The 24,692-nt window shown below is 41.1% G+C and overlaps 1 protein-coding gene across 1 annotated transcript in view; it reads right to left on the bottom strand.

Moving 5' to 3' along the window:
- Window positions 1-538: 538 nt before the first annotated feature.
- setd9 (SET domain containing 9) overlaps window positions 539-24,692 on the bottom strand; it is a 37,312-nt gene continuing 13,158 nt past the window's right edge. Inside the window, exons 3-6 of the mRNA XM_067986205.1 lie at window positions 18,655-18,778; window positions 13,568-13,683; window positions 11,532-11,637; window positions 539-6,527 (exon numbers count right to left, since the gene is read on the bottom strand). Of these exons, the coding sequence (XP_067842306.1) occupies window positions 6,440-6,527; window positions 11,532-11,637; window positions 13,568-13,683; window positions 18,655-18,778 (434 nt within the window). The 3' untranslated portion in view covers window positions 539-6,439. The remainder of the gene's footprint in view (window positions 6,528-11,531; window positions 11,638-13,567; window positions 13,684-18,654; window positions 18,779-24,692) is intronic.

Here is a 24,692-nt window from a genome sequence, read left to right as displayed (position 1 = left end):
GTGAATCTTTGTAATTCTGTACCCCAGAGAGCTGTGGATGCTGAGTCGTTGAGTATATTCAAGGCTGAGATCGATAGATTGTTGGACACTAAGGGAATCAAGGGATATGGGATAGGGCGGGAAAGTGGAGTTGAGGTAGAAGACCAGCCATGATTCAACACTCACTTTATAATCTCACTCTCACAGTCTATGATCATATTTTGTTGAAAGATTTTTCTTAATTAATCTAAGAAAATGTGTACCAATTCTCATGGTATAGAATCATAGAATCATAGAAGTTACAACATGGAAACAGGCCCTTCGGCCCAACATGTCCATGTCGCCCAGTTTATACCACTAAGCTAGTCCCAATTGCCTGCACTTGGCCCATATCCCTCTATACCCATCTTACCCATGTTGACGTGATATGTCTCAGCGTTGTTATTTTGATTGAAAAAGAAACTGGTATCAACAAAACATACAGTGGAATGGAATTTTGGCTGACTGACGTAATTATGTAGGTGCTTTCAAACTGAAAAATACTGGATGTAAAACTGGATTATTTTGGGCACTGCAGTTTTATTATCAACAAGAGAGCAGAGCACATGAACCACAATCTGGTGGGATATTGAGGAAGTAAATTAGCAAAAGCATGGTACACTTTTACTGATAAAGCTCATGAAGGTTTCAGGTATACTTAGAAAAATAAAAACTTACATTAATATCATGGTTTCAGTAAAACTAGGTAGATTGTGCAATTGAACATTAGACGTTTCTTAAGAGTAAGTTAACTAGTGCCTTTAGTTGTCTCAATCCTACTCTCTAGGAATCTTAAACCCTCCACCTTGCTACTTCTCTCTTCCTTTAAGCCACCTCAAGCCAATCTCATTGACTATGCTTTGAGTCATCTCTTCCAATTTGTCGACTACTGCTGGCTATCTGCTTCTTCTCTGTGAAATGCTTTGGGACATTTATTATGTCAAAGGAGCTATATAAATGCAAGTGGTTGTAAGTTTCATGAAATTAAGTTACCTGAATGTCAATTTTTAACATGGCTCAAGGATATCTCCCTAATACTACGATTAGGGAGATACTATCCCCCACAGGAATTGCTATAGACCTTGGACTAGCCAAGAGAGGTCCAAGGTTTCCTTGTGGGTCCTGGAGGAGCACTCCTGCTCCTCATGGCCCAAAGGGAAACCATTAGAAACTTACTAAAAATGACCTTACTGGACCTCTTCTTGTCCCGGATCCTTGTGATGCTAGTTGTCCTGGGCACGATCAGCACGGTGCACAAGTCGCACGGCCCAGGCTTAAAGTATTGTTTTGTCCGAATGCTGTCATCGGATCCCGACTTTTGAATTTTTATGAGGCTTTCGCCTGCCTGCGGAACTGAAAGTTGAAATAGCACTCGGCGCGAGTGTGCACCAACGTGGAGGTAAACACTCTGTCCCTCTTTTAAATCCCATTCTCGTCAGGCGCAGGGGGTTAAAATCGGGGCTTTAGAATTTACAGAATGTTTATAATTTTTCCAGCATCTACACTTGTTATTAGTCAATGTGCTTTAATCTTCATTCCTTATCCCCTGTCCGAGGACAATATATGTATTTTACTTTACCTGTTGGCATATACATTCATAGTAATTTAAAAACTAGTAAGATATAAACTATGAGAAGCTTCTTCCGTGGGTGCGTTTGTTGACTTTTTCTTTGCCCTTCTCCCCTCCTGCAGTTTCTCCACACCACAGTCTGAACCTTGCTCTGAATTACTGCCAGCTTTCTGGTGGTTTTGGGATGGTAAAGAGTAAAATGTGGCAGTTACACCAACTGCCTCAAAACTGCTGGTCTAAAATTGGAGCTGGAGTCATTGAACTCAGTGCTCTTTAAAGCCCACCCCACCACATTTAAATGGGGTCAAGTGAGCATGGCTAAACCTTCCGGACCTATTTCCCCCAATATATGTTCCAAAGAAGCCCCAAATTATTACTGCCACTATGTAAGTGGAGATATGAGCATCACTAAGGTATCCCTGAGGTGAATATTTCATTAAGGAAACCATTTGTTTTATTAAAACTGAAGGGTGGTGTTATTTAACCTGCATATCAAACTTCGTAAGACAGAAGCCTGCCCCCATATACGTTCAAAAATTAAGCAAGCATACAAAGAAATGAGCTCTGACCTCTCTGTGGTCAAACAGTGTTTACTTTGCACAGAAGCATTCATCAAAGGTGCCAACAAAAGCATTCACTATAACTATTTTTACCACCATGTTTCCCCTTTATGCCAAATAAGTTGCTTGCCCTAGCTCCTAATCTAACAAGGTGTTCCCTGAGGGGATGAGGTTGAGCGGTGGGTGGCTGGGATGGTTCACCTGGAGTCTCAGGCCTGAGGTGAAGCTGCTGCCTCAAAGGGTCCAGTTTCCAGCCGTCTTTCTCTTGTAGTGACAAGGAGAGCCAGACCCAAGTCTGAAGAGCTCTCATGTAGGCTTTGGAGGGGCCTTAAGGAAGCAGGTTCATTGCCACTCTCCAGACAGACAGTGACACCTGTGACGTCTCCTTGCAGCTCACTGGTGCTCGGCACAGGCGCTGAGGTGCTGCTGGTAGGTGTTATCACAGGAGGAATAGTCCCAACTAGGTTTTAGAAACCCAGTGAAAGTGTCCTGTTCAAAGCATCTATTGCAGCACTGTTAGCTGTCACACTCTGGTAGTCACCAGTATGCTTAGCTCTTCCTGGCATCTTGCTGCTGCAGAAATCTCCCAAACTGTTGCTCCCGAATGGGTGCTCTGCAGGTGTCAGAAACTTCCTGCAATGTGTTGCTGATATGAGTTGTGGGCTCCTGCCACTTGTCACCATCTTAGCCATTCAGCAGGGAAACCATGTCCACATGAGATTGGACTCTTTGGGAGTCTGGGCCCACAGGCTTCTTAGCGGAGGGCAGTCATTTCTGCACCCTCTGTGCTGGAATAGCACCCTCCCTCTCTTCCACACCCGGGTCCTCATGTTCACTAGTGCTTAGTGCTTCAACCAGTAAAAACTTTTCCAACTCTCTAATTACTTTCTCCTGAATGATGCCTCTGGCTGGTGCTGGAGCAGGTGAGATGTGATAACTGAATTGATGAGGATGGGGCAGCAGTTCCAGCTCTGGATGTGCCAATAAATTCAGATCTTAAAGAGCCTAGGTGGTAATCTGAGTGGCCAGCTTTTTCCTGCAAGATACCCCCAGTGACGTGAAATATAGAAGAGCCTGTTCAGTTGAAGAAATAGTTGCTGAGTGTAAGAGCATTGCAATATTTTGAGAACGCACGTGAAGCTGAGACTACCTGTAATAAGCATTTTGCAGCCTTTACCAACCTTGTCTTGCTACCTCGCCTCCATCCTCACTATCTCCCACAGCTTCTCCTGTCTGTCTGCCCATGATATCTAACACCTCCCCTTCATGCAAACTCTGGGCTTTTAGAGCTGGTGCTCCTTTCCTGGTTGCATTTCTCTGGCGATAGTTATGGGCAAGCTTTTCTTAGGACGGAGAGAACACAATGTTCGAGACATTTGAGTGGTGTGGACACTTGCTCTACGTCAGTATCATCCCATGATGATGAGAGGTGGATGCACTGGCTTTGACGATTAGCAGAACCCCCTGTAGCAGTCTATGTGAATTGACAGAGCGGTTTTGAGTAAAGCTGGTGCTTGAGTTTTTGCAGAGGTTGTCCTGACACCCAGGCGCTGACGAAGAGTAGTAAGGAGATGAGTGAAGGATCCAACAGTGGCATAAGATGTGGCTCACTAACAGTGCCTTGACTTACCTTAGCTACACTCGTGGGGGTTATTGAACCTCTTCTCGCACCTGGGGTGGTGCAGGTTGCACTGATTGCCTCCGTCACCTCCTTCAATAGGGCCTGAACTATTCCATTATGGAACTTCCTGCCCTCACTCCCCAAGTCTCACTCTTCAGGTCCTCATTTCTGTCAAAAGGATTTCCAAAGATGCATCTGAAACTGTGGGGCCATTCCAGCTTCTGATACCCCTCTCTCTGGCAGATTAGCATGCCTGTCTCCTGCTTTTCTAAAACATATGTGCCCATTTAAATGGCTGCAGCTTTTTAAATGCTGCAGCACTGAATTTCCTTTCTTCCCAGTGGCAGTATATCTATGAGGAACAGTATTACTGCTCCAAACCCACCCTGTATCCCTCTTCCTTGCCACTGTCAGATGCTGAACCATACTGTTCACAGCCTCAATATCCTATTTGACCCTGAGCTGAGCTTCCGACCCTATATTCTCTCCATCACCAAGACCGCCTAGTTCCACCTCCATAATATCGCCCATCTCCGCCCCTGACTCAGCCAATCTGCTGCTGAAACCCTCATCCATGCCTTTGTTATCTCCAGACTCAACTATTCCAAAGCTGTCCTGGCTGGCCTCCCATCTTCCACCCTCCATAAATTTGAGCTCATCCAAAACTCTGCTGCCCATATCTTAACTTGCACCAAGTCCCATTCTCCCATCACCCCAGTGTTCGCTGACCTACATTGGCTCCTGATCCAGCAACACCTCGATTTTAAAATTGTCATCCTTTTGTTCAAATCCCTCCATGGACTCGCCCCTCCCTATTTCTGTAACTACCTCTAGCCCTTCAACCCTCTGAGAACTCTGCATTCCTCCAATTCTGGCCTCTTGCGCATCCCCGATTTACTTCGCCCCACCATTGGTGGCCGTACCTTTAGCTGTCTAGGCCTTAAGCTCTGGAATTCCCTCCCTAAACCTCTGCCTCTCTCTGCTCCTTAAAACTTACCTCTTTGACCAAGCTTTTGGTCACTTGTCCTAATATCTCCTAATGTGGCTCGGTGTCAAATTTTGTTTGATAACGCTCCTGTGAAGTGCCTTGGGACATTTTACTACGTTAAAGCACTATATAAATGCAAGTTGCTGTTGTATAGTGAAGAGGGCCTTGAGAGAAAAAAACAGTTGGTTAGCAACAGAGTCATGTGGGCAGGCTATACGAATGGCATCAATGCAACCCCAGGGAATACTGCCTTTCTGAAACAACCTAGCGTTTTCTCCAGTTCCTCTTTGTGTTTTTGTGGAATGTGATGTACTTACTTGCTCTGGAAATCAAGGCATCAGTCACCTGCTTTGTGCAGCAATGCACTGCAGAATGACTGATGTTCCCACCAGTCTCCTGGAAAGAGCCCAAGGCAAAAGAAATCCAGGCAGCAGTTACCTTCACTGTTAATGACAACACTATACGCATCCTGGAGTTGGACTGCAGGTCCTCCTGCAGCATGGCACACAGTTGTAACTCTGCCTCCCTGGTGAATCATAGCCTCCAAAGGTACTGCTTTACTGTAAGGCCCAAATAATTCATACGTGGCCGATATATTCAGTCGGCAGAGTAACTGGGGCGGTGATGGCGCACTTCCCTGACATCCACATGTTCTTCTACCTCCTCCTCTTCCTCCAAGGGGATTCCAAGTAGAACACCATCGTGCTAAGAGGGTTGGTAGGAGTACAGAACTCACCATCTCTCCTTCAAAGCTCCTGCTCACAGTTCAGCCCTTCTGCAAAGGCAAACTTAAATTATTCTCACCTCACTGCCCAAAAGTCAAATTGTCACACTGTGTCCAAGTTGCTGCCTTTAAAATATTAAACATTTGAAAAACCCCAATGCCCGTTTTATATGGGTGCTGCCTGCACATGACTGTGACCAGCAGAACTGGAGGAAATTGATGTGCAGGCCCCAATTACATCATTCCTAGCTCATTGCAATTCAATTTGAATGAAACACCAGTTTTGGCTGCAACATCTGGACTACTGCCCAAAACCGACCAGAAATGCACGAGACAGAAATTGAGTGGAGACCAGGCATAAGGGGTCTGTGCTCATTTTCTTCAGAAACAGCCCTAATGGGTTGCGATGCAGATGAAAATCGGCCCTACAGTATCACAACCAGTTCAATTCACCCCACCTCACCAGGCTCTGTTGTTTCGATGGATGCCCAGCAGAGGGCATGAAAGTAGCATAATCCTTCAATTACTTTCATGCACCTCCTATTAGAGTGGCACTGGTGGAACTCTGGGAGCTGCCTGCCCGCCCACCCTCCCTCGTAGCCGCAGACAATGCACAGCTCTGGGAACCAGGCAAGAAAAATAAAAAAGTTTCATCGTCAAAATAAAATGAATCACTTTGATATAGTTCAATTCAAATTGTACATGTGCTTTTCTCTACATCTTACACACAAAGTAATGGTTATTATTAATTTGTTTATACAAAAGTTACATGTATTTCAAAAAGGTCCTATTTCTTTTTCTAATCAAAATATAGACTCTAAATGGCTGTGCAATCCATCACTTATTAAAAAGCTGTCTTGTAGAGAAATAATTTTTGAGAATTTGGCATCAATAGCTAAAATGTGAAACTCCATTCTGCATGGGATGAAGTTCTTGATGTCACTTGTGTCCTGGTTTTTCAATGTACAATAGTGTAGTAATTAGAGAATAACTCTTCTCCCTTGTCTATGTTTCTAAGTGCCACAAGAACCACACATCGCAAAGGCCTGCAATGAAAACCAAATGAAAATCTTAAGGACAAGAGAAACAGATGAAGCATTTAAATTACAAAATCTGTAAGCACCACTAAGCATCATAGAAATTTAAGTACAGAAAGAAGCTATTTCAGCCCATTGTGCCTGTGCTAGCTCCAGAGCTATCTATTTCAATCCTGTTTTCCTGCTGTTTCACCATACCCGTTAACACTACTTTTTTTCAAGTGTTTATCCAACTCCCCCTTAAACAATGATGGAATTGGCTTCAATAGTAATGTATTCCATTTTATAACACTTTGCAAGAAAAAGGCTTATTCTAACCTCTCTATGCTTCCAGCACTTTTCCTATTTACCCCCTGAAATCTTTCATAATTCTAAACACTTCAATTAGATCTTACCGTAACATTTTATACTGCAGTGAATAAAGTCCTGGTTTTCTCAAGTCTCCCATCATAATTATACCTTCTCACCCTTGGCATCCTCCTACTCGATCCATGTTACTACACCTTTTCCATGGCTCCAATATTCTTTCTATTATCAGGAGATCCAAACAGTATTCCAACTATGGTCCAACCAATATCTTGTACAGATTTATTATCAACTCCATGCTTTCGTAGTCATATAAAACTCAGAGTCCCATTAATCTTTTTATGGCCTTTCCTTCCTACATTTAAGCTTTAAAGTTCTGAAGTTTTAACATTCCTAAGTGCTTACTAATATCATCTCCTATTATGATCTCTAACAGTTTTCCTACGACTGATGTGAGGGTAACTGGTCTTGCTAGCTTATCCCTTTCCCCATTTTGAACAAGAGTGCAGTAGTCATCATCGTCCAATCATTTTGCAAAACAATGGTTAGAACCGCTGCTACCTCCTTACAATCCTTTCTTATTATGGTGACTTAACAATTTTAAGTCTCATTAACTCATTTAATATTTATATCTATTATTAGTTGTTCCTCCACATCCTCCTCTAATACTTCTTCATCCTCATTTGTTCATTCAGAGGCAAAACCCTTGTTAGGCAGCTCTGCTTCTGGCCTTGGCTGCCCTTGCCACTGTAAGAGAAAGGCTGTCGGAAGCTGGACCCTCAGGGATAGCAGCTTCACTGAGATGGTTAAAGACCAAAGATGACAATCCGATAAAGAATAAAAGAATGGCAGAGAAATCCAATTTCTTATCCCTCTTAATCTTCCTTTTATTTCTCCTCTCTTCTCTGCCTTTGGTATTGTTTATTATTAGGTTTAACTTTGTTCTATGCTTCCTCCTTAAGACTTGATATTGCCCTAATCTTTTTATTCATTCATGCAATTCAGGACTTTACATATATATGTATAGCATATATATGAACAGTAATGGAATACAATGTACAGTTGAGGGCCCAATATTAGTGTTAGTTTCACTCTTTTACTCTTGCGGAAGGGGCTGAATGGTTTTGTGAATGGCCATGTGATAAATGTTTCATAAATGTGAAAATCATAAATAGTAATGATAATTCTCATTTGGAAAATATAATTTAATCATCAGCAGTGTATGGTGATGTAGAATTCATTTGAAGTGCTATTTAAGGCTTTACAGAACAAATACATCTACAGTAAAAATTATTTTCCTTTACTCTTCCAAAAAAAACATGCATAAATAAATCCTGTCTGTGGCAGTTGAAAATTATGTGCTGTTCAAACTTGTGAAAGAATTTTATAATCCTCTGCTATTGGTGAGATGTCCTGTATTTCAATAGATTAAGAAATTTTCCTTACAAAATCCACTGCTTTGCTGAGCGTCACATTTTATTTGAGGATTTCCTCTCATTAGGCAAGAATTCCATTTCCTTCCCACAATTTGGAGGTCTGAAGTACACCCCTACTAATGTAACAAGTCTTTTTCTTATCTTGGAGTTCCAAACATATTGATTCTGTCTGTACCCCTTTCTTGTCTACATCAACCCTATATAACATGTATTCCCCTTTTACCAATATTGCAACTCCACCTCCTTTCTTATCTTTTCTATCCTTACTAAATATATTATATCCTGATATGTTTATTTTCCATTCTTGTCCAGTTTGCAGCCAGGTTTTGTTAATGTTATTAAGTTTAGATCTTCCTGTAAAATAATTGCTTCCAGTTCCCCCAGTTTATTTCCCACACTCTGTGGATTGCAATAGATGCATTTCAAGCTTTCTTTTTTTAAAATTCTACTCCTTTGACCATTTTTTTTGTCTAAGCTACCCCTACTTTTACTTCAGTCTTTTCCTCGTTTATAATTAATCCATTCGATTTTATTCCTTTATTCCATATCCCTCTTGCTAAATTGTTCTCCGCATCAATATTATCCTCATCTATTTCTTCCCTCTCTATTAGCTGATCCTGGTTGATTTTATTTTCCCATCCCCTCTTCCTGATTAAAATACCTAATCACTTCCCTATTTAACTGTTTTGCCAGTATATCCCTGTTCAGATGCAACCCATCCTTGCAGAATAGCTCCCAAATGTCCTAGAACTGATGCCAGTGACCAACAAAGCGGAATCCCTCTTCCTGACACCACTCCTTTAGCCATGCACTGATTTCCCTAATCTTCCTGTCCTTCCCTGTTCTAGCACATGGTGAAATCCTGCTCCTAAGCTTGTTTCCTAATCTCCTAAATTTATTTTGCAGGACTTCAGGCCTTTCTTAATCTACATTATTGGCTCCCACATGGAACATGATGACTGGTTGCTCTCCCTCCCCATGCAAAATCTTTTTCAGTCTATGTGATATGTCCTTTACCCTAGCATCTGCGAGGCAACAAAGCATCTGGGACTGTCAGTTTGGACTGCAAAAGATCGTGTCAGCCACTCTAACTACTGAATCCCCTATCACTACTGGATTTCTAGCTGTGTTGCTAATCTTTCCCCCTTGAGCCATCTTTTGTTTGTTGATTCCATTGATATTTCTTTGCCCAGAGTCCTCACTTTCCTTACAAGAAGCTAAAGCTTCAAATCAGTTTGACAGCATAAGCTGCTCTGAGCACTCCTGTCCTAACCATTCCTTCCTGCCTTTCCCTGCCTCTCGGAGAGTCACCCATCTTTCCTCCTCCACTGCCTGCTCCGTATCTCCCATCAGCGTGACGACCCACTCAAACTCTCGCTCCAATGACTTCTCTCCCTCTCTGATGTGTCACATTGTCTCCACCTCCTTCTCAAGTTCTGAGATTTTGAGCTTGAGCAATGTGAGTTGGTGGCACTTCCCACAGACATATTTGTCCAAGGCAACACCTGCTGCTCGAAACTCCCACATCTTGCAGGAATAACACATCCCTGTCTTTTCCAATGCTGCCATTTTTAGGTTTGATTAGCTTGTTCTACTTTAAAATTTATATTACTTAAGATGTAGTATCAGCTAGTCTACTTCCCACATTTTCATTCACTGTTTTATAAGTCCTTACTCTTGTTCCGTTCCTACCTCACTCTGTGATGTGCTCTTGATTTAAGCTGGAGCTCTTGCAACAACCTCTCTTCATGTACCTTTCAGACACAAACCAGTTTTGAGTGGTCAGTCAGGCCAGCTACACAGTATCTAATTAGCACCTGGACAGTGACTTACTTACAGGTGACTTGCAGTTTACACAAGTTAAAATCTAAGCTTAACTATCAGTCTAATAAAAAACACAAGTTCTGTACTATTTTCCCACAGCTTATCTCTTACTCACCATTGAGCTTCCACTTTCACCAAATTCCCGTTTTAGAAGTCTTTACTCTCACTCTGGTCCCACTTTACTCTGCTACCAGCTCACTCCATGATGGGCTCTGAAAACTGACTTTTTACAAGCTCACAAGAGGCCAAGGAAAATTTCAGAATTAAACAGGAAAGGGGCAAATTCCCTTCCTTTCAGTTCCTTTACAGGTTTGTAAACTAATATTTTTGTGCAAATACTTTAGAACAGATTCAATCCATTTAAAAATATGTTGTACCCTTAATCTTTTTTTCCTAATTGTCTGCAAGTACTTTCATTTGCTTTGTTTTTTTTTCCAGTTTCCTTTCCTGAATTTACATGTTGCCCCTCAGAGGCATTATGTACAGATCAATTTCTGTCCAAATGCCAACAAGACCTGGCTTTAACTCTGCAGGACCACCCTTGATTCCGTGACCTGTGGTTTGGTCAGACTGCCTAAAAACATTATGTTCTGGATGAGCCAGAACTTTCTCCAACTGAGCAAAGGGAAAACAGAATTGATACTTTTTGGCTCCTGCCAAAAATTACCATTGCCTCTAACTCTATTTCTGCCTCACCCATGGCTGCTTGCTCAGGCTAAACCAGAAGGTATGCTACCTAGGTATAATGAGCTTCAACCCCATATCATATCCATCATCAAGACCACTTGCTTCCAACATTGCCAGGCTCCGCCAACCCTTTATTCACACTTTCCTTATCTCAAGATTCAGTTTCTCCAATGCTGTCCTTTTGAGCTCTATCCAAATCATTCAAAACTCCAGTGTCCACATCCAGCACTTTTATCCTCACCGACCGCCACTGGTCCCCCATCCTCTAATATATTCAATTCAAAATCCTGTCCTTGGTTACAAATCTCTTTATTGCCTTGCCCCCAATGTACCTTTGCTACCGCTTTCAGCTTTGCATCATTCGATCATCTCTCCTAATTCTTCAATTACCTCTCAGTGTCTGTCCTCCCCATGTGAAATGTTTTATTTCATTAAGGGTGCTATAAAAATGCAAGTTGTTGTGCAGTTGCATTTTGTGTCATGTCATTGTCCTATGCGTCATTTTGACTGTTTTTATCACACTGAAACTGAAAAAAAATCAAATACTTTGTATATAAATTACTAGCAATTAGTGATAAATATATCATCTACTTAACTTGCAGTACCTCTTCTATATATTAATAATGCGCAGTCACTATCCAAATCTATCTTAACTGAAGGCAATTCTGGATAGATATTTATGAAACCTTTCATTCAATATGATGCTACTGTTTGATGACAAAAATAATAAATCATAGTTCAAATGCCAATTGGGACCAACCTTTCCACATCATGACCATAGTTGACATTTGGGATGTACTGGCGGAGCTCTACAGGAAATGTCACAGGAACATCAAACTCCTGATAACATACATTAGCTGCTTTCTCTGAAACATAACAGTTTACAGGATTAGTTTTTATTTAAACACACTAATGATATTTGTGGGATTTTTTTCTTTACTTTTCTGAATGCTGTACTTAAAGCTCCTTGTGGGTGTTAGCTTTCAAATTCTGGCCTAATCCAAAATTGTTGGTATGGCTTTTGGCATGGCCGTTTCATTGATCTTACTGCATGTGTTATGCTGACCGGTAGCCCACTCCTGAACACAGTGATGAATTCTCTGTTATTGCCTTGAACATCTCCAAAGCTTCTGACAGAGTCTGACACTATACACTTTTAAACAAGTTACCATCATATGGTTCTCCATCAAAGTTATATTCATGGCTAGTTCCTTTCAAATATTTCTATCTGTGCTAACTCTTTTCCATTAATTCAGGGTTCCCCAGGGCTCTGTCCTCTTTCACATTCTACTTTTTCTTCACATCAATAACTTACTGCATTCATCATCTAACATTATCTATTCTTTTGCTAGGAGCAAAGGAGTTCTCCCCGGTGTCCTGGCTAATATTTATCCCTTAACCAACATCACTTAAACAGATTATCTGACCATTACCACATGGCTGTTTGTGGTACCTTGCTGTGTGCAAATTGGCTGCTGCGTTTCCTACATTACAACAGTGACTACACTTCAAAAAGTATTTCATTGGTTGTAAAGTGCTTTGGGAAGTCCTGAGGTCTTGAAAGGTGCTATATAAATGCAAGTTTTTATTTTTCTACACATCAGTTTCCTTCAGATCGCATGCTATCAATTCATATAACCTCTAGTCATCGTACAGTCAATGACTAAATTACTACACCTTGATTTTTTCCATGCCCTTCAATGGGGCAATGAAAATATTTCAATTCTTTAAAGACACAGATTCTTCATTTCTTTTATGTGTTTGACCAAAAGTTAATAACTTTATCTTTGATGGCTCAGTGACAAAAAATAGGCATTTTGCCTATTATGTATTATATTTGCTTCTTCCTTGTCAAGGTACATATGTGGTTAAAACTAAGTTCAATTAAAGAAATAACCCTGTCTGGCTGATACATATTTGTGCAGGAATATAAATGATAGGGTCGATTTTAACTCTCCCCGCCTGGCAGAAACCAGGTGGGAACCAGTTAAAATGGAGCGAGAGACTTATCCACTGCTATCCCACCCTGATCTGGCTGACTGCAACTTTAAATTGCAGGCAGCATAAACACCCACCTAAAGTCGGCATAGTCCTCTTTAAATATGCAGATCAGGCTCCAATGAAGACATGGGGACCCCATTTGTTATTCTAACCTGAGGCCTGAGCGGGGGAGTAGCAATGGCTAACCCGCTGGGCTAAACCTGCTGGGAACAGGAGCCAGGGCCAGAAGAGGCCCAGCAAGGTGAGTTTTTGAAATTTTCTTTTAGTTTCCTTGTGTACCAGGAGGAGGAATAGCTAGGTTCTGTATATTACTGAAATCGGCTTGTTTATGTATTGTTAATAAATCTGTTTGGTGTTTCGTAGTCTAAGCCATGGTTTGATAGAGTATTTATTCTATTGTCTTCTGAAGTCAAGGAGATCGTTTGTGGCCATGGGACATACAAGTAAAGCTGAATACAATGACAAGGCTTTTCTGTTTAACCACTGGGCTTGTTACAATTACCCAGGTACTGAGTATGTAAAGTCATACTATGGTTTATAGGAGAGGTCTTCAGCATTGAGTACAAGGAATGTATCTGAGATAAAAGTCCAAAGATGTATTAGGGTCTACTCTTAGTTGTCTTCATCAATTGACTTTCTTGGTCTCACTATCCCCCTGATCTCAAATGGAACTCTCACATCTCTTCGATTGCTCTTTGCTCTTTGCTCTTTGATGAGTTGCAAATTTATTAATTACACGGTTTCTATGCGTAGCAACATGGATTACAAAGAAGACCCAAAAAGAATGCAACATACCATTAGAACAGTTGTTGACGTACTGACCCACACTTAATGGATTGACTGGGGTTTCTGTAAGCCAAGAGACATCACTTGTTTTATAAGGACCAAGCCTGTCCCGCCCACTGCATGATCTGAAAATAGTCATACAAAGAAATTGATGAAAACTATCCATGCAAATTTACTCATGATAAATATCTAGATATTTCTTTCCTCAGCAATCTACGTATATTTAAAAGTTCTCAACCATGTAAAGTTTGTAGCGCTCCATTAAATAACAGTTAAAAGCGTGGTCCAGTACTGTAACATGTCAGAGCTTTGACACACTGTGCCACAGAGTGCTATGATCTGAATGTGAACTTGCAATTACCTACACAATAAATTCTCAATCTCAGCTATGCCATCATGGGGAGCAGCTGAGTGAAGCCAAAATGTTTCACCAAGGAAGAGAAGGAAAAATTGGAGGACAAGTCACCGTGAGCCAGTATTATGCACCTTCTAGCAGATAGAGTCATAGAGTTATACAGCACGGAGAGAGGCCCTTCGACCCATCGTGTCCGCGCCGGCCATCAAGCCCAGTCTAATCTAATCCCATATTCCAGCATTTGGTCCATAGCCCTGTATGCTATGGCATTTCAAGTGCTCATCCAAATGCTTCTTGAATGTTGTGAGGGTTCCTGCCTCCACAACCCTTTCAGGCAGTGAGTTCCAGACTCCAACCACCCTCTGGGTGAAAAAGTTCTTTCTCAAATCCCCTCTAAACCTCCCGCCTTTTACCTTGAATCTATGTCCCCTTGTTATAGAACCCTCAACGAAGGGAAAAAGCTCCTTAGTATCCATCCTATCTGTGCCCCTCATAATTTTGTACACCTCAATCATGTCCCCCCTCAGCCTCCTCTGCTCCAAGGAAAACAAACCCAATCTTCCCAGTCTCTCTTCATAGCTGAAGCGCTCCAGCCCTGGTAACATCCTGGTGAATCTCCTCTGCACCCTCTCCAAAGCGATCACATCCTTCCTGTAGTGTGGCGACCAGAACTGCACACAGTACTCCAGCTGTGGCCTAACCAGTGTTTTATACAGCTCCATCATAACCTCCTTGCTCTTATATTCTATGCCTCGGCTAATAAAGGCAAGTATCCCATATGCCTTCTTTACCACCTTATCTACCTGTTCCGCCGCCTTCAGGGATCTGTGAACTTGCACACCAAGATCCCTCTGACCCTCTGTCTTGCCTAGGGTCCTCCCATTCATTGTGTATTCCCTCGCCTTGTTAGTCCCTCCAAAGTGCATCACCTCGCACTTTTCCGGGTTAAATTCCATTTGCCACTGTTCCGCCCATCTGACCAACCCATCTATATCGTCCTGCAGACTGAGGCTATCCTCCTCGCTATTTACCACCCTACCAATTTTTGTATCATCAGCGAACTTACTGATCATACCTTTTACATTCATATCCAAGTCATTAATGTAGACCACAAACAGCAAGGGACCCAGCACCGATCCCTGTGGTACCCCACTGGCCACAGGCTTCCAGTCACAAAAACAACCTTCGACCATCACCCTCTGCCTTCTGCCACTAAGCCAGTTTTGTATCCAAAGTGCCAAGGCACCCTGGATTCCATGGGCTCGTACCTTCTTGACCAGTCTCCTGTGGGGGACTTTATCGAAGGCCTTACTGAAATCCATGTATACCACATCCACTGCGTTACCCTCATCCACACGCCTAGTCACCCCCTCAAAAAATTCAATCAAATTAGTCAGACATGATCTTCCCTTGACAAAGCCATGTTGACTATCCCTGATTAATCCTTGCTTCTCCAAGTGGAGACTAATTTTGTCCAATAATTTTCCTACCACTGATGTTAGGCTCACTGGCCTGTAGTTCCCCGGTTTCTCCCTACTCCCCTTCTTGAATAATGGTACTACATTAGCGGTTCTCCAGTCCTCTGGCACATCCCCTGTGGCCAGAGAGGTTCTGAATATATGTGTCAGAGCCCCCGCAATCTCCTCCTTTGCCTCACACAGTAGCCTGGGATACATTTCGTCCGGGCCTGGGGATTTATCCATTTTTAGGCCTGCTAAAACCGCCAATACCTCCTCCCGCTCGATGTTAATATGTTCGAGTATATCTCAGTCCCCCTGCCGTATTTCTATGTCTACATCGTCCTTCTCCATAGTGAAAACAGATGCAAAAAATTCATTTAGAACCCCTCCTACATCTGCCGGCTCCACACACAGATTGCCATTTTTGTCCCTAATGGGCCCTATTTTTTCCCTAGTTATCCTCTTACCCTTAGTATACTTATAAAACATCTTAGGATTTTCCTTTATTTTGCTCGCCAGTGTTTTTTCATGGCCCCTCCTTGATCTCCTAATTTCCTTTTTAAGTATCCCCCTGCACTTTTTGTACTCCTCTAGGGCTTCCTCCGTCCTTAGCCTTTTGTATCTGCCAAAAGCCCTCCTTTTTTTCCTAATCCATTCTCGTATATCCCCTGACATCCAAGGTTCCCTGGAGTTCTTGGAACCACCCTTGACCTTTACGGGAACATGTTGCCATTGTATGGTCTCAATCTCCCTTCTGAAAGACTCCCATTGCTCCGATGCGGATTTTCCTACAAGCAGCTGATCCCAGTCCATTTTGGCCAGATCCTGCCTTATCCTATTAAAATCGGCCTTCCCCCAATTTAGAACCTTTATTTCCGGCCCCTCCCTGTCCTTTTCCATGACCACCTTAAATCTCACTGAATTATGGTCACTGTCACCAAAGTGCTCACCTACTAGCACTTCTTCCACTTGGCCGGCCACATTCCCTAGAATTAGGTCCAGTACCGCCCCCTCTCTTGTAGGACTTTCTACATGCTGGCTCAAAAAGCTCTCCTGGATGCACGTTAAGAATTTTGTACCCTCTAAACCTTTTACACTCTGAGTATCCCAGTTAATATTGGGGAAGTTGAAATCCCCCACTATTATTACCCTATTATTTGCACAATTTTCTGAGATTTGCCTACATATCTGTTCCTCTATCTCCCCCTGACTATTTGGGGGCCTATAGTACACTCCCATCAAAGTGCTTGCCCCCTTTTTGTTTTTAAGCTCCACCCATATGGCCTCATTAGAGGAACCTGCTAATATATCATCCCTCCTTATGGCAGTAATTGATTCTTTAATTAATATTGCGACCCCCCCTCCTCTTATACCTCCCCCTCTGTCTCGCCTGAAGATACTTATAGTGTCATTCATAAGAAGTCCAAGAACAGTTCACCTGCTTTTTATCTTGACCATGGAGGGTGTACTGAGACAACAGAGAAGTGAAGAGGGAAAAATAAGAGACTTCAAACATCTTTTGCTTCAGTCGTGAAAGATGCAGACAAGATTAACTGATTCCAGAGGTACTACATTAATCACCATATTCAGCTAATTTTAAGGGCATAAATCTGGGAAATAGATTTGCATTTCCATTTTTAACTGAATGTGTGCCCAACATCACAGGGTGGGCTGGGACGGGGGGAAGAAAACAAAGAGTTTTTGGGGGTGGGAAGAAAGTGTCCCACTGCGCTAAGATAAAGCTATGTTCCTGTACTGAAACTAAGCTTTAAGGTGATTGGCAAGTGTACCATTGGACATCAGTGGCATGTTTTACACAGCATATACTGTGCTTTTTATGTAATTTTGTATATTGCCACATAAGCAGTAGTATCTGGATTTATTATTAGGGGTATTCACACAAGGATTTTGTTCTCTGAATGTGATATGCCTCACTGACACAATGCTAAATTCAATCAGGAAACATTTAATAGAATTAACGGTTAATGCTCAAGGGGTGAAGTTCTTAAGAACTCATTAGTTATTCTGAGATTGTTCTTAATCCTTTAGTTATTAACCGCGTGGAATTTGGATAATCATACCTAACTCAAGAGTAAAATTCCAATGTACCAGTGCATTCATTCCTGCTATACTGAAGTTCTGATTTGAAGAATAACATTTACTAGACGATGAATTATATATTGATCAGAAGCCCTGTAAAAGCCTAGAATCTTTGAATAATAAGTAAATTGTACAAGTAACACCTACAGTCATCCCCTTGGTTGCTATTACAACAACAACTTGCATTTGAGGCCACACTTGGAGTACTGTGTACAGTTCTGGTCACCCTATTATAGAAAGGATATTATTAAACTAGAAAGAGTGCAGAAAAGATTTACTAGGATGCTACCGGGACTTGATGGTTTGACTTATAGGGAGAGGTTAGACAGACTGGGACTTTTTTCCCTGGAGAGTAGGAGGTTAAGGGGTGATCTTATAGAAGTCTATAAAATAATGAGGGGCATAGATAAGGTAGATAGTCAAAATCTTTTCCCAAAGGTAGGGGAGTCTATAACGAGGGGACATAGATTTAAGGTGAGAGGGGAGAGATACAAAAGGGTCCAGAGGGGCAATTTTTTCACTCAAAGGGTGGTGAGTGTCTGGAACGAGCTGCCAGAGGCAGTAATAGAGGCGGGTACAATTTTGGCTTTTAAAAAGCATTTGGACAGTTACATGGGTAAGATGGGTATAGAGGGATATGGGCCAAGTGCAGGAAATTGGGACTAGCTTAGTGGAATAAACTGGGCGACATGGACATGTTGGGCCGAAGGGCCTGTTTCCATGTTGTAACTTCTATGATTCTATGATTCTATGATTTATATAGTGCCTTTAACATAGTAAAAACATCCAAGGTGCTTCACAGGAACATTATCAGACAAAATTTTACACCGAGCCGCAAGCTTGGTCAAAGAGGTAGGTTTAAAGGAGCGACTTAAAGGAGGGAGAGGTAGAGAGCGGAGAGGTTTGGGGAGGGAATTCCAGGGCCTAGGGCCTAGGCAGGTGAAGACACAGCCGCCAACGGTGGAGCGATGAAACTCGGGAATGCGGAAGAGGCCAGAATTGGAGTTGCGCAGAGATCTCGGAGGGCTGGAGGAGGTTGCAGAGATGGGGAGGGGCGAGTCACTGTATTCAGTTATAAATTCCCACTTTAGACTACTTTCATAAAATTACAAGTGCGTCCAGGATTTTAAAAATGCAGTACCTGTGCTCACATCTGAAACTACAAGGTGAATAAAACTTACCTATAAATAACTTTAGAAATCCCTTTGTCATTCCCATCAATCAGCACACCATCTATACATCGAAAAATGAATGGGTTGCACACAGACTGGAAAAGGATCGGTTCATATTGCTGATAGACAGTACCTGTTACTCATAAAAACAGAGCATCAGTTAAATACGGTTAAGTGAAGGATATGCTTCTTAGATTTTACATATGTACACACACTGACCTGCTGGGGGTAGGGGAAGGTCTGGCATACTTTACTCAAAGGGGATGAAGCTGTAGTTTATCAAAAGGTGAACTCTCTAGCCAATGGTTTAGTTTGGCTTCAGTGATCTGTACATACTTACACACACAGTTTACAAGTACTTGTACCAAAGATAGATAAGTAATACAAAAGGTACTCATTCTGCTTTATTTTAACTATTGAATCACACTCATTTTGAAGCCAAAGTTGCCAAATTAGGGGGAACAACTATGTTGAGCATGAGGAGTCAGGAGACAGGTAGCAGAATGGATAGCAAGCTGGCTACAAAACAGAAAACAGAGAGGAGTTAAGAGTAGCTACTCAAACGGGCAAAAGGTGGGAAGTGGTGTTCCACAGGGACTGGTGCTGGGACCACTGTTGTTCACAATTTACATGTTAATATATAATGCAGCTTCAACCTGAAACGAGTTATGAAATGAGTAAAAAACATCAAATAATGATCATGGGAGATTTCAACTACCCCCAAATAAACTGGCAAGAGGTAGGGAAAGGGAAAAAGGGAATGGAGTTTTTACCGTGTATACAGGACTCCTTTCTTACCCACTATATGAGAAGCCCAAAAGAGAAATCACTGCTGGATCTAGTAATGAGAAATGAACCAGAACAGATAAGAGAAGTGTAGGGGAACATCTAGGCAATAGTGATCATAACATAATAAGGTTTAAAATAATGATTGAGAAAGACATAAGTAAGACACAAAACCAAAGAAATAGATTGGAAAAAAGCTAATTTTGAGGGGATGAGAATGGAAGGTAAACTGGAAAGAAATGTTGACAGGCAAGAGATAGAACAGCAGTGGGAAATATTTAAAACGGTGATCAATAGAGTCCAGGAGAAGTATATTCCTCTAAAAAACAAGAACAAACTAGCCAATAATGAAACACCATGGATGAATAAAGAGATAAGGGTAAAATTGAAACTAAAGAAAAAGGCATACCCTAAGTACATAGACAATGAAGGAGAGGATGACAAAAGGGAATATGAGCTTAGGGAAGAAGTCAAAAAACAATTAGGAAAGCAAAGATGAACTACAAGATTAAATTATCAAGGGATATAAAAAGAAATAGTAAAGTATTCGACAGACACATAAATAACAAAAGAAAAGTCAGGATAGGGATAGGGACGCACAAGATAAACTCACAGGTAATGACAGTGAAATGGCAAAACTATTGAATAGTTACTTTGCCTCAGTATTTATCATGGTGGGCATGACATTAGAAGAAGAGATCAAAACAGATGTGAAGGCATTTAAGATAGAAAGGGGGAAGATAATTGATAAACTAATCAACTAAGAGGATAAAACTCCTGGTCCGGATGGATTGCATCCGCGCATATTAAAAGATGAGAAAGAGATAGCAGAGGCACTATTACATATATATAAACATTCATTAGAAAGGGGAATAGTGCCAAAGGGCTGGTGGACAGCTAACATAGTTCTTATATTTAAAAAGGGAGATAGAACAAGTCCAGGGAACTACAGACCAGTTAGCTTAACATCGGTGGTAGGAAAGATAATGGAATCTTTACTCAAAGATGTAATAGAAAAACATCTAGAAAACAAAAATGTAATAAAGAATAGTCAGCATGGATTTCAGAAGGGAAAGTCATGCTTGACCAACCTTACTGAATTCTTTGAAGAAGTAACAGAAAGAGTACACATGGGTAATGCAGTAGATGTAATATATTTGGATTTTCAAAAGGCCTTCGATAAGGTACTGCATTGTAGACTCATGACTAAGGTCAGAGCATGTGAAGTCAGGAGACAGGTAGCAGAATGGATAGCAAGCTGGCTACAAAATAGAAAACAGAGAGGAGGGATTAAGGATAGCTACTCAGACTGGCAAAAGATGGGAAGTGGTGTTCCACAGGGAATGGTGCTGGGACCACCGTTGTTCACAATTTACATTAATGATTTGGACTCGGGAATCGGAAGCACAATTTCAAAATTTGGGGGACGACACCAAATTGGGCGGGATAGTTAATACAAAGGAAGATTGCGTCAAAATGCAGGAGAACATTAATAAACTTGCAGAATGGGCATATAATTGGCAAATGAATCTCAATAGGGATAAGTGTGAGGTGGTGCATTTTGGTAGGAAGAATAAGGAGGCCACATATTGCCTGCATAATAAGAGTCTAAATTGGGTAGAGGAGCAAAGAGATCTCAGGGTACAGATACACAAATCACTAAAAGTAGCAACGCAGGTTAATAAGTCCATAAAAAAGGCAAACCTAGCACTGGGGTTCATTTCTAAAGCGAAAGAATTGAAAAGCAGAAAAGTTATGTTAAACTTGTATAGATCCTTGGTTAGGCTACACTTGGAGTACTGTGCACAGTTCTGACCTCCATATTATAAAAAGGATATAGAGGCATTAGAGAGGTTACAAAAAAGATTCACAAGGGTGATACCAAAACCGAGAGGATGTACTTATCAGGAAAGGCTAGGGTTTTTTTCTCTAGAAAAGGGAAGGCTGGGGGTGACCAGATAGAGGTCTTTAAGATAATGAAAGGGTTTGATAGGGTAATGTAGAGAAAATGTTTCTACTTGTGGGATAGTCCAAAACTAGAGGTCATAAATATAAGATCGTCACTAATAAACCCAATTGAGAATTCAGGAGAAACTTCTTTACCCAAAAAGTGGTAAGAATGTGCAACACGCTACCACAAGGAGTAGTTGAGGCAACTAGCATAGATGCATTTAAAGGGAAGCTAGATAAGCACATGAGGGAGAAAGGAATATAAGAGTATGCTGACAGGGTTCGATGAATAGGGGTGGGAGAAGGCTCATGTGGAGCATAAACGCCGGCATAGACCAGTTCGGCCGAATGGCCTGTTTCTGTGCTGTAGATTCGATGTAACTCGATGTGTCCTTGCCTTGCTTGGAATGAGCTCACTGCCAGCAAATGGCCACCCTGGTGCAACTCGACAGGGAGGGGTGGTCAAGAGCCCGCTCATTTGTAGGAAGAGATTTTTAAACTATTTTTCCATGTGCTTAGGTTGGAAATTCAAATTGGCTTTTGGTGCAACATTCACGTAGGACAGCCTGGATTTTGTGCTCAACACAAGGCCATGACTGACGTGTGTACAGTGATGTGTATACCCTTGGGAAACATGAATTAAGCAGAGAGAGGAAAACACGGAGAGCATATCACCTGCTATTTTCATGCTGGAATCTGGTTCTTATAACCGATCAGAAGGGAACATGATTCAATCATTTTTTTGGTAATGCCCATTTCTTGATAGTTTCAGTGACATATGCTTTTCCCTTTCTCGCTTCCTTGTCCCTCAGTGTTTAATTGATAGCTGAGGTTAAAGAGGTTTAAATTAAAGTCCAGTAATAGACAGGATCTTCCTTTCCACATCTTTTACTAATCCCATTTCCATTGCTTTTCACTGTATATTTTAATATTTTTCTTCTTTAAATACTTATCTAATTTTCTCTTAAATATCATGTTTGACTCAGATTCCATATTCTATTTTGCATGAAAATGTGTTATCCAACCTCTCCCTTTATGTTTTTAGTGCCAAACCTAAAGTTACGGTACCTTGTTCCCAATTCACCAACTAGTGGAAATAAACTTTCACAACTGTCGAAATTTTGAACACTTTTATTAAACTCTCCCCATGGCCATCTCTGGTCAAGTGAATACGGCTCCAGTTTTTCAAGTCTCTCATCTTAACTCCCATCAAAGGGGAATTGGATAAAGGAGAAATTTGCAAGGCTATTGGGAAAGAGCAGGGAAGTGGGACTAATTGGATAGCTCTTTCAAAGAGCCGGCACAGACATGATGGGCCGAATGGCCTTCTTCTGTGCTGTATGATTTGCTATCATCCTATTGAATCTACATTACACCTTTCCTAATGCTCCAATATCATCTATAATGTAGTGCCCAAACTGTCCACAGTGCTCTTAACTGCAGCCTAACCAATGTCTTTAACAGATTCACCATCATCTTTGTTTTTGTATTCAATGTCTTTTATATAAAACCCAGAATACCATTAGCCTTTTTATAGCTTTTCCCAACTGCAATACTACTTTTGATTTATGTATGTGTAGCTCTAGATCTCTTGCTTCCTCCACTCCAATGAAAATTGAACAATTAGGATATATTTCCATTTTCTGTTCCCAAAATTTACTACTTCACATTTACCTGTTGAACTGTATTTATACTCTATTTACCCACTGCCCGAACCTGTCCACGTCCTCCAGCCTCACAATCTGTCATACCAATGTGGTATATTGATTACCCAGATTTTATTTTCCATTAATAGGTCTTAGCACTGCCATCAATCCAAATCAAATTTTTCCATTTGCCATTAGAAACAGGATTTTGTTAAATTATTTTGATACACTTTATTTGCTAATCAACACAAAATCTCTATGTCTTTTTATAAAATTAAATACTTGTACCTGCAATGTTTGCTTTATATTTTAAAAGTTATTCATAAGATACCACTTGTAGTAAAGAATTCTACATTCCAATAACTCTTTTCATGAAAATGTTTCTTCTAATCTTCCCCTTTATGTATCTAGTACCTATCTTGAGATCATGGCCTCCAATTTTCGATATATCCAGGCAATCCAAATTTTATATTCTACAATTATTTTCAGCCAATATCCTCCCCTTTCCTCCTGAAAGTGTTGCCTTGTTAAGGTAAAGTTCCACAGGTGGTTTCAAAGGTTCCACCTCACCCGAGTGGCCGTTATTCAAGTGTGAATCTTGACAGTGGTTGTTGGTATGTCATTCGACCACAGGGGGCATCACAGCTGATCCCGATCCTGTCATCACCTGATATCCACACAAGCACACTTCCAAAAGAGGTTTCTGGACGTCAATCAGGAGTGGAAGCTCTGGATGATTTTCCCCATCCAAACCCAGGGAGCTGAACGCGATTATAGCCTTCTGCTGCTGCCTTGGCTAAGATTAGTTTACACAGCACAGACTGGGGATTGCTGGCACAGGCATGATGGGCCAAATGGCCTCCTTCTGTGCTGTATCATTCTATGTATCTATGAATGAAACCTGAGACTGTCCTAGTCTATATAACTCAGCATGATACTAAGGAAGCCTGTTCTACAATTTTATTAATCAAAGTAACATATAAAAAGCACTATTTTAGAATATGCTGTACAACAAAACTATAGCTCTGCCTATCATTTAAAGCTACCCCATCATAAATCATGCATTAGAAAACTATATTTTCTGATACAGTGTATTCGAAAACCATGTTTATGATCAAGGCTGAAATCACAAATCTCATCAGTTGTGGATACATTACTGGTTATTTAGAAACATATTTAATCAAAATGAATTTAATTACATAAAAAGTAATGAATACCTGAGAGTGCAGGAAGTAATCACACCAAGTGGTTCAGATGACATATTTTATAACAGCAACTGAAATCCAACATGATATTATTGTCCTGAAATCACTCTTGCGTGTCCATTATTTTTGTACACAGGGCAATTTTTGTCCATCTTTTCCTTACTGTTGCCATCAGCAAATGTAGTGAATACTGACCGCCAGGATGCTCCATATAAATGGCGCACATTGACGTCCATAATTCAAAATTAACGAGTTATAATCCAGAGTTGATTAATAATGAATAATACTATCTGTATGTGTGTGTTTTTATATATATTCACTATGTGTTCACTATGATACTTGCTGATGGCAAAAGTAAGGGAAAGATGGACAAAAATTGCCTTGTGGACTCCATGGTGTACAACAATAATGGATATATATGTATACATACACTCACATAAAATGCTGAGTGGGTTGCAAC

Source organism: Heptranchias perlo, chromosome 1, assembly GCF_035084215.1.
Source record: "Heptranchias perlo isolate sHepPer1 chromosome 1, sHepPer1.hap1, whole genome shotgun sequence".
NCBI lineage: Eukaryota > Metazoa > Chordata > Chondrichthyes > Hexanchiformes > Hexanchidae > Heptranchias > Heptranchias perlo.
Note: the sequence above shows the minus strand (reverse complement) of the source record. Positions and strands in the feature narration are given on the sequence as shown.